The 11,185-nt window shown below is 48.4% G+C and overlaps 1 protein-coding gene across 1 annotated transcript in view; it reads left to right on the top strand.

Moving 5' to 3' along the window:
* The first annotated feature begins 690 nt into the window (after positions 1-690).
* The window catches only part of UBASH3B (ubiquitin associated and SH3 domain containing B), a 63,702-nt gene continuing 53,207 nt past the window's right edge, over positions 691-11,185 (top strand). The window contains exon 1 of the mRNA XM_027721019.2: positions 691-942. Coding sequence (XP_027576820.1) covers positions 791-942 — 152 coding nt within the window. The 5' untranslated portion in view covers positions 691-790. The remainder of the gene's footprint in view (positions 943-11,185) is intronic.

Here is an 11,185-nt window from a genome sequence, read left to right as displayed (position 1 = left end):
GTCGAAAATATAATAAATAAATAAATATAATAATAGAAATGACAGATGAATAAGTCAAAAATATAATAAATAAATAAATATAATAACAGAAATGACAGATAAATAAATCAAAAATATAATAAACAAATAAATAGAAATAATAATGGAAATGACAGAGAGATAAATGGAAAATATAATAAATAATAGAAATAATAATGGAAATGAGAGATAGATAAATAAATGGAAAACATAATGAATAAATAAATTAAATAAATATAATAAATAAATAAATATAATAATAGAAATGACAGATAAATAAATGGAAAATTTGACAAAGAAATAGAAATAATAATAGAAATTACAAATAAGCAGAAAAATCTAACAAAAAAATAAAAAAAATAAATAAATGGAAATAATCGCGCGTGCACGTGCTTTGTGGGTCTTTTTTTGTGTTCTTTGGGGTTTTTGGGTGGGTTTTTTTTGTTTTGTTTTTTTTTAAAGGAACCTTCCTTTCTCCTGCATCCGCCCCCCGGGTGTCTCATCCCCGGCTCCCGGGTGGGCTCCCCCCATCCTCCCCTCCCACGCCCCCGTGGCCACCCCCCCCCACCCTCTCTCCCTCCCTCCCTCTCCCTCTCCCTCTCCCTCCCTCCCTCCCTCCCTCTCCCCCACCCGGAGGCGGCGGCTCGGCCGCGGAGGCTCCGCGGGGGCTGCGCGGGGTGGGCGGGTCGCTCCGCGCGGGGCCGGGGCAGCGGCAGCGCTCCCGCGGCGGGTGCGTGGATGGCCCTGCGCGGCCCGCGATGGCTGCGCGCTGATGGCCCAGCCCGCGCCGCTCGCCATGGCTGCCAGAGACGAGCTGTACAGCAAAGTCATCCCCCGGCGGAACCGCCAGCACCGCGCCGGGACCATCAAACACGGCTCCTCGCTCGAGATCCTGCTCTCCATGGGCTTCCCGAAAGCACGGGCGTAAGTCTCCCGAGCGGCCCCTTCCCCCTCCCTTCCCTTTTCGCTTTACGGCGGAGGGAAGCGGCGGGCGCTGCTCCGGACCGGCGGGAGGGAGCGCCGGGGATCCGGGGATCCAGGCGGGGATGCGCTGCCGGGGCGCGGGGATGAGGTCCCGGAGCGGGGGGATGCTCTGCCGGAGCAGGGGGGATGCGCTGCCGGGGCGCGGGGATGCAGTCCGGAGGCGAGGGATGAGCTGCAGGAGAGGGGGGATGCACTGCCGGGGCGCGGGGATGCGCTCCCGGGGAAGAGGGATGCGCTCCCGGGGAAGAGGGATGCGCTCCCGGAGCCGGGGGGGGGTGCGCTCCCGGAGCGGCTGGGGCAGCGGGGGATTCTCTCCCGGGCGCTGGGAATGCTCTCCCGGCAGCGGGGATGCTCTCCCGGCAGCGCAGGAATGCTCTCCCGGCTGCGATGGGATACGCTCCCGGAGCGCCCCGGAGATGCCTTCCCGGAACGCTCGGGGCAGCGGGGAATGTTCTCCCGGCAGCGGAGGGATGCGCTCCCGGAGCCGGGGGGGATGCGCTGCCGGCCGGCCGGGGCAGAGAGAGGATGCTCTGCTGGGCAGCGAGGGAATACGCTCTCGGAGTGGCCCTGGGATGCCTTCTGGGAAAGGCCGGGGCAGCGGGGAATACTCTCCTGGCAGTGCGGGGATGCTATCCCGGAGTAGGGTGATGCCCTCCCGGAGTAGGGGGATGCCCTCCCGGAGCCAGGGGGATGCGCTCCCGGAGCTGCCCGGCGGTGCCGTAGGACCCGAGGGATGCTCCGGGTCGCATCCCAGCCTGGCTCCGAGGTGCCGGGGAGAGAGAGGCAGGTGCCGTCCCGGGCTCCCTCCCCACCCGCCGCGGTGCTGAAGGGCCCCCGCACCGCCGGGAAGTTGGGGATGGCCACGGAGGCAGTTTTTGCACCCCTGAATTGAAATCAGAGCCCGTCGCTCCCGCGCCGTGAAAATAAGAAGTCCCTGGCGCGAGTACTTTAGCTCGGTCACCCCGGGGATTTTCTTTAATCCCTGTACAAGTCACCCAAAAAGGGACGGAGCAATGCAAGAAAATTTCCGTGCGTAGCCCGAAGTGGTTCGGGTTTTCTTGTCCGGTTTATGCCCTGGTGTCATCTCCCTACACGTGCTTATGCATTTAATTAATTAGGCAGCAACGTAAAGGGAACTTAATGATGAAACGGAGTGACTCCTGAAGTGGGACCCGGCGCTTTAGGATGCAAATGAAACCAGGGAGGATCGGGATGGTTCCTTGATCTCCTTAAGTTTTCCCGTTTGTACCGGTCAGATCTCCGTGGTTTTGCAGCCTGTCTTTGGGCAGGTTTTTTTCTAAATATACAGACAGACAGATGCAGTTTAAGGACATATGTTATCTGTGGATTCATGGATCCACTAGCACACGCAGGAAATCTTGTGTTTTCCACAGTCCTCCTTGCATTCCTGAGGGCTGTCAGTGATCTATAGTTGTCTGTTGAGATCAGCACACAGCATTTATATACAGTGAATGCAAATGCAGATCAGAGGAGACTGGTGACTTCATGCTCTGCTCGGCTGGAAAAACAGATGTGCATCTTTCAGACTAGCTAGAGAAAAAAAGCAGCCTGATCCTATGAATGAAACTAGTTATTACCTGCACAACAGTGCCATCAAGGCTGACAGGCAGCCCTGCTCTTACCTCGCTGAGGAACTGTGTCTATGGGTCATGTTCTTGCCCAAGAAAACACTGACATTTGATAAAAATGCACTCAGAGTTTCGTCAGACAAGCCAGAGAAGGTTAAACATGGGGAGCAAGCCAGAGAAAGGGGTAAAATATCCCCAACTGCAAAAACTATTCATTGCAAATCTAACCAGCCAGATGGGTGAAGCTGTCATGATACTAAATTCAGGATAATGTGACATAACCCTGCTTGACAGCTCAGCTCTCTGCTGGGAGAGGGACCACTTTCCCCATCTGAAGTAGCAATTAGTGCCCCTGTTCCAGCCTGCTGGAAATGCTACAAATAATTCATCATTAAAATTCAGACGGGAAGCAAAACGGAAATCAGACATCTCAGTAGTGCCACCAAGGAACAGCACAGGTTTGGAAGCCTGAGAGACAGGACTGTGTGGCCACAGGACATTCCCTAAAGGTCACTGCTCCCTAGAAAATGCTTTTTAACTCACAGAAGATGACTCTGTAAGTGTGAATGAAAGAGAATACCGAGATGGCAAGGAGGTAAAACCACCGTCTCACTCTCAAATATAGCACTGAGAAGTCCCCTTAAAGCCCTTTTGAGTTTTCCCCCCAAACTCTCCCTCCTCTGTTTTCTACCCCAAAGCCACAGTTACAGCAGGAGACAGGGAATTCAGTGAAATTTCAGTTCTGTGCTTGTAGATCCTGCCTACAAACACAAGCCAGGCTGGTACTTAAAAGTGGTGACCATCTGTTTGGGTGGTTTATGCAAAACAAAGCTCCAAGTTGTCAGACGAGTCTGTCAGGCATGTCACAGAATGCCATCTCTGTTGGCATCAGAGGCCTCCTGGCTTTCTGTTAGAGCTGGGGGGGATTGATTGGGGCAGGGGACAGAGGGGACCCCTGGAGACATGATCAGAGGCACAGGAGTTAGCTGGAAAACACAGGGTTTGGGTTTGGTATCGAGCCAGTACTGAGATCCTGGGGAGTACTTTCAGCTTCTAATTCAGCTCGAGCAACTTCATGTATCCCACCCCCCTGATAAAGAACACCTTTTGTCTCTTCTAAACTGATATTGTTCGTTATTTGACAGTGTTTCTCTGTGCCTACATTTTAAAAGCTCAGATGGCCGGGATGACCCTGGGCTTGCACTGCTGACAGGAGCTGAGGAGTCTCACATTCCTTTTATTTCCCTGCTTCTGTGTTACTTTGGGCAAGCCACTTCCACCCAGTGTATGATGAAATAATCAAAGGTGAAAGGCTAAATATGGTTTCCAAGTGTTACTAGGATGGTTAGTCCAGACTAACTTAGTACAGACCAGCTCAGTTAAGGGCAGAAAACGTGTGAGCCAGGCAGGAACCAAGAGAGGCTGTCGGGTATCAAGTGGATCTTGTGTTCAGATCAAGGTGTTATTAAATAAGCCTGGTTTTTTCCATCCTGAGTGTGGGTTGTGGGGATAAAAGGTCCATCAAAGGACATACCCATTCACCTCTAAAGTCCTTGTTGGCACAGGTCTGCCTGTCTTCCTTCCCAGCAACAGCTTCAATTCATCTGAGCTACTCCAAATTACACAGTGATGCCCAAACCACCTTTGGATGCCTTTACCTGTGCATGGCAGCTGCTCAAACCACTGCAGTGTGTCACCCCTTTGAAGTGGTACCAGCAGCTGCAGTTCTACCTTGCCTGGTTTTGCCAGCACACAACCATTATTTCTTTCTTTTGCAATTAGCCCATCCCATTAAGTGCTGTCTGCTTCCCCTACCCCAAGGAGTTCCTGATTTAAACAAGGAAGGAAGGCAAAGGTGATGTCACAATTCCCATTTTGCAGTTTGGGTGCCAAGACAAGCATTTTACCCAAATCCTGACCAGATCCCCAATGCCTCAAGGTCCTAAACACAACAGGCTTCCTCTACAAAAGGATTTCACACAACTGTTATTTCCCAGTTGCCCCAAAATATTGTTTAGCATCTCATTCTGGATCTCCTGTTGCACCTAATTCTGATCTAACTACAACTAAATACAACTATTGTGTATAATCCCTATATATGTGCTGATATTCTTTGTGAAAGGAGAGAAGCACAATGCAGTTTACAGGCCATCAAAACCACAGGGGGATCACTTAAAACTATTATGTAGGTCCAAGCAACTAAAAAAAAATCTATAACCTGTGTCTATAAAATGCTAAACACAGGAAAATTTAGTGATGGACTGCAGTTTCTTTCAGGATGGAAGAAGACCTTTGACCAAATTTAAATTATTGAAACTATTCTGGCCTGCACGGTACAGAAATCAATGTACCTCCAGAATCTGCAACTTCAGTGATTCACAGTTTTAAAAGTTTCATGTTAGACTTTAAACTCCTCCAAAACATCCTCGAAACCAGAAAGTTAAAATTCTAGCATGAGACCAAAAAAAAAAAAAAAAAAAAATCCTGCTTTCTTTTTTTTTTTTTTTAATTCTGAGTGCACATATGTGCAGGAATATATAAATACATAACATTTAAAATGTTACTTCAGTTTCATACAACTCTGAATTCAAGCCACAGCCCTGAGATGTTGTTTCAGAAGAGATCCAGGCCTAGAAAAATGAAGATAATTCCCTGGCCCCTGTCATTACTCAAGCTGGGTAAATCACTGTTCATAACCAGAACACTTCAATTAGAGGTACTGTGCTTTTTCAGTCACTGTGTTCTCTGTGATAAGAGTGAAGGATAACACGGGTGGCAAAGCTTCCCAAAAATAAATGGATGTTCCTTCCCATCATCTCAGCCTGGAAAAGGGGAATTATCTCCTGCAGACAGGTGGATAATATTGGTTTAATGTGTAATGCTGTGTTCCTGGGTGGATCTGAGCACAACTGCAAACATTTCCCCCCCATAAAAATGGGACAGACAGGAATATTGGACAATTTACAGTGATTCAGCTTCATCACTTCCCCTGTGCTGCACATTTCCTCCTTCTTCCCTCCCACAAAAGACCACCTGGTTTAACTCTGTGTCAGCTCCCCTGGCCCTGGATAAAACCAAGGCAGTCTGATTTGGATTTGCTTTCCCAGTGGCTGTGAGAATGTAGGGGTATTAAGGGTTCCATTATTGTCAAAGAAAAGCAGCTCAGACCCAGTTTACAAACAATAAAATCTTCTCCTGTGTTTTGAAAACGTTTTCTAGCCTGCTACAACATGTTTTGCCTGGTAACAGACTTAGCAACACAGCAAGGCTGGAAGTCTCTCTCCTTCCTCTAGGGTTTGGGAAAATACAGCATGGAAAAAGAAGTGTGGCAGATGATCTTTCCCTTTTGAAGTGGTTTCTCTTCCTTCATGGCCTTGCCTTCAGGGTGTTAGTTTTCTGCAAATGCTCTTGGCTGAAATTCATCCTGCTACAAAGAACCAGCCCAAAACATGGGCATACCCAAAGCTCCAACTGAGCCCAAGTCTTAGAAGGGTTTTCATGAGTTGTAGGGACTTGTGTTGGCCCAGGTGTGGAGGGAAACCCCATCCCAAGGGAAGAAGTTGATGCATAGAAACGTTTCTGGAAGCAGCAGCTTGGAAGGCTCCACTGAAGGGGGATTTCCAAGTTTTAACAACAGCTTCAGCTGTTGAACAGAAAATCCAGGTGTTGGATTAGGGAGAAGCTTCCCCTAAAGCTCTGCCTGTGCTCATCACTCGGGACAGTGAGTTTTGGGCTTGGATGGAGCCGTGGATTGTGTGACAGAGAAACCACCTAAGCAAAATACTTCCAGTACTGCATAAAAACCATCAGGCCCATGGACATTTGTGAGCAGGAGCTTCACAGCAAGAGTTTGTGACCTGTTTACAAATAGTGAAAGAGGAAGAAGCTGCTGGAAGTGCTTGGAAGAGACCCCCCCTTCCCCTACATGACCCTCCCTTTCCACGTGCCCGTCTAAGCTCTGACCTTTGAGCTCAGCCCACGCCGGGGTTTAACAGATGAGATCGTAACTTGAGCAATAGTTTGAGCAATTAACTGCTCCAGTTCACTATTGCAATTCCTGGGCTCAGCACTGAGGCCTCAGAACAATTTTGTACATCTGTGCTGGCAGGGATCCAGCAGGTCTGCACGGAGCAGTGGGACACGGGGAGTGCAATGGAATTAGCAGCTGCCAGGAAGGTGCACTGGAGGAAGGCTGGAGCAAACAGGCATTTGGGGCTGAGTCCCATGGCTGTTCTGGACATGGATTTATTTTTTTTTTTTCATTGGCTTTATTGCAGTTTTCTGCTGTTGGGGCCAGGAGATGATTCCTGCAGGATTCAGACTGTTCCGTGCCAGTGGCTCCGCTGGGTTTGGGGGTGGGGGGATCTCCATCCTAACTTTAAAGATCTAAAGTGATAAACCATACAGGGCTCTTTATTTCCACTGTAGAGTCTGGAAACTGAAGCACAGAGAGGCTTAAATATATACATCAGATCTATAGTTAGGCTGATACTTGCACCCACCTAAATCTGATACTTGATATTCTTCCTAAATCTGGAGAGTTTCAGCCCAACAGCTTAATGACAAGACTCAGATGCCTGGTCTAAATGGAACAGCTATTTCCATGGCGTTGTACAGAATTCTCAGATGGAGGGACATTCCTTATCAGAGGCAGGAGAAGCCATTCCTGTGATAAGATCACCCCCTGACATGCTAATGGCAGCAGCAGTGCCCTGTGTTACCTCAGTGACTCAGGATACTGGACACAACTGCCATTAATCATATCTGGGGGGGGGGGGGGGAAGTGGAACAATCAGATATTCAGGTCTGATATGGGCAAAGAAAATGCTTCTGCCACAAACAGTTTAAGGCCAGAGCCTCCCTACACAAAGATTGCTCCCAGGACAGCCAAGGTCACTGCAGTACTGGCTGGATAAGTGCCAGAGAACAGGCTGGGTGTGTGCAGGGAGGAGAACACACCCCAAGCCCTTTCCAGTGCCTGCACACACCGGGCTGCAGTGGGAGCTCAGATTTAAATGTCTGAGTAGCATCACCACGTGCAGTGAATCCCCAGTTCAGTGGCAAGTCAGCCAGAAGCCAGCAATCCCTGGATTGCTGGGATGTGGTTTTCAGGGCTCTCTAACTTTGGCAAACGCTGGAGGAGATGTCAGAAAGTTTCCCAGTCCCCGAGTACTTGGTTTGTTTGGGTATTAAAATTACATGGTGACAAGAAAACATTTGCTTGTGCTTCTGTGTCTCTGATGAGTTTTTTGTCTCGGAGCCAAGGTCCTGAACTTGATCCTACTCTCTGCACTGGGAAGGAGAGGAGCTTCAGAGAGTGCAACCCAGACCTCCCATGTCACTGAGAGAGCCTGAAAAATTGCTCTGTGCCTTCTGTGTCAAACCCCCAGGCAGTTAATAACTTGATCCTTAGCATGCAATTCCCTTTCAGGCTTCATATCAGTCTGGAGTGATACAGATACCAGTGTTATCTTTCCTGTCCCTTTTTCTCTCTCCTCACAGACCTGATACCACTGTCAGGAGCCAGTTTAAATTTACTGATGAGATTCTCAAGACAAAGGCTCGCTAGAGAAACTCATGATTTCAGATATCCAGACTCTTTGAATGGAGCCTTGTTTGCATTAAATGCTGATTATCCTTCCCCCCCTTGGAGGCTCGGTGGCAGTGGCAGCAGGTCAGCCTGTTCCTGCAGAATTCTGCACAATGCCCCTTATAAAGGTAGTTTATCCCTAAATTATTGCTCCCACTTTGCTGTGGAGCCCATGCTCAAAGGATGCTGCCAGTCCTCAGCACCTCCTGGATAACTACGCTGACACAAGTCAGGGGGGAATTCCATCCTTTGAAAGGTCACGAGCGAAAATTTGGAAAAAAACCCAAAACACTAAAAATTTAGTGCTTTTCAACATCAAGTGCTAACCCTGCTGGCTCCTGATGACCCTCGTGTTTTTAAGTCACCTTTGAAAGCAAATCCTGGCCTCCCAAATCTTGCTCCCGCTCGGAAACGTTGCCCTGGGTTTTCACCAGAGCTCATAGTGGATTCACAGCATGTGCTCTGCAATTGCAGGAAGAATAGAGACATCCGTGTGTGTGTCTGTGCTGCACCAGTCTAATTATCCTCAACAAGCAGAGTCATCAAAAGAGCTGTAGTTCAGCAGCTGACAGGGTTTTGGATTCCATCACCAAGACTCTCTGCAGGCTTTGTGCAGTACAATGGGGTGCACTGCCGAGCCTGTGTCTTACTCAGCCCCTCTATAAACAGACCCAAAAAGAATAGGCCAGGGCTTTGCTTGGCATTATTCTGTTCCCCACCATATTCTGTGTTGTGCACAAAGATGAATCCAGAGAGCAGCAAAAAGTGGAGGGGGAAAAAAAATGAAAACCAACAAGAAATAGTAGAGCGGGCTGAGGGAATTGCTGAAGTCACCGTAACAAAGCAGCTGACAACCTACACAAACAGAGTTTTAGACACCTTGTACCTCCTGTCTGTGTTCATAAGGTGCTGTCCCTTCAAATCCACTCTCCCTGATATTTCTCCTCAAGCTTTGGCAAGCCCCAGCAGCAAAAGATGCTGTTTAAGGTCCTCCTGAATACCCACAACTCCTGGTACATCAACCTCCCACAATCAGAGAGCAGCTCCTCCTTTCCCTGGGAAGCCTCAGCCTTCCCATTTTTCCCACAGATTCCCAAAAGAATAAAGGTGGGCACAGAGAGCAGAGTGGCACATGCAGGTGTGACAATGCCCTGGGTGGTTTGTGTCACCCACCACTGGTGTAAAATTTAAACAGAAAGCAAACAATCAGGAACTGGAACATGGAACGAGTGAGAGGAGATGTGTTTGATGGCTTTGCTTTCCCCAGGCACCAAATTCATGTCCCTGAGGGTGAATTCTCCTGTCCCTGCCAGCAGGAGATCAGCATGGAAATGCTGGAGAAAGGTTATGGCTGAGCAAACCATGGGATGTCTGCCTTGTGTGCTAGAAATGCAGAGGCAAACCCAAAAACTGAGAGCTCTGGGAACTCAAGTTCCCAAGTCTGGGAACTTGACGTGGAAAGAGGTTTTAAACTGTATTTCACTCACACCCATCACCCCCCTGCTATTATCAAACACAGGGCAAGTGCCACTTGTCCCCCCTTTCATGACAGTGCAGAATTAATCCCTCCAGGCTGGTGACTGTGACACAATTCCAGTGTAGGGGCGGGCGCGTTTCAGGGAGATTTTCCATCTCCCGATTTTTAAATTGACTCTTTTCCTTCTCCTCTGCTTAATGAAATAACAGCAAGTTCTCACACGACACAGATCCCATTAATGCTCTGATTCAGCAAAGCCCTTGAGCACGTGCTGGAAAATGGCTGAGACCAGGATGTTCCAAACATTTCTCCCAAGTGGAGCGGCACTGGGGACACCTGGCATGGACAAGGTGGGGCTGTTTTTCTTCCGAGCTGTTCCCCATTTTATCGAGAGCGACTGAAGCAGTTTCAGGATGCAAATTTCAAGCCCCGAGTTTGTGCTGACACGAAACACTAATATCATTTTTTTCCCCAGCGAGCAGAAGCCTGATTTTCATGTCCCACAGTCCTGCTGTGCTGTGCAAAGAGAAAAGGCAAACACCCTCCCTGCTCCAGGAGGCAGAAAGAGCAAATTCCTCCGGAGAGGAGGATGGGGAGAGGCCAGACAGGATCATCTCCTGCTCACACACACTGATCCCAGCATTGCCTCCAAAATCCCTCACTCCCTGTGTTTCCCATAGTTACAGCAGAGTTAGATTGATGGGTAGAATTCACAGCTGCATGAGAATGGCACTGGCAGGAACAGCCACTTCCAAATAACTATCATTCTCATTTTACAGACAGAAAAATTTACCGTGAGACAATACATCAAGTCACTTGATGCCAGAGAGGGCACCTTAATTAACATTTGCCATCCACTTGAGACAAAGGGCTCTCCAGAACTGCAGGCTCTAAGTGGTGTCAATGATGTCCCGCTCCCTTGTTCTACAATTATATCGAATTTTTTCTTCCCAATCAATATTTCTTTCTGAGAGGAGCTGCCAAGGCCTAGTAGGTGTCAAATCACAACGTATCAGCCATGGATAAGTTGCAGTCAGTTCTCCCAGGCCCCATTCAAAGAAATCTCAACCTAACCAAGAATTGGATCTGGTTCATATTCACACTGTCCACGGGCAACAGAAACAAGCCTTGGAGTAAATGCAGCTTACAGCTGCACCTTAGAAAACACATTTATATTCCCTTTACAGTCTCTGTGTAACTGTGTCATAAATGCATTCATGCTCTGAGAGGCAAAGCCTTCCAGCAGTGTAAATCAGCCCAGCACCATTTACTTTCTTGGAGTGATGCTAATGCACACCAGCTTTGAGCATCTTACCCAGAAATAACCCAAAAAAAAGCTTCCTTTAGAGAAATGAGGGGGTTTTATGCCATTCAGAGCCTGTTCATAAATAAGACTCAGTACCAAAGCCTCTGGGAGAAAAATATAAACCTCAGGTGTTTCTCGCCTGTTTGCAGCACATTTATATGTTGGGGCCACAGAGGATTTTATAAATAGTGACTCCAGCTCTGTGCCTGGAGCTGGGGCAC

Source organism: Pipra filicauda, unplaced genomic scaffold, assembly GCF_003945595.2.
Source record: "Pipra filicauda isolate LSUMZ 115617 unplaced genomic scaffold, ASM394559v2 scaffold182_size1470994_pilon, whole genome shotgun sequence".
In the NCBI taxonomy this organism is placed as follows: Eukaryota; Metazoa; Chordata; class Aves; order Passeriformes; family Pipridae; genus Pipra; species Pipra filicauda.
This window is presented reverse-complemented; position numbering and strand designations above follow the sequence as displayed.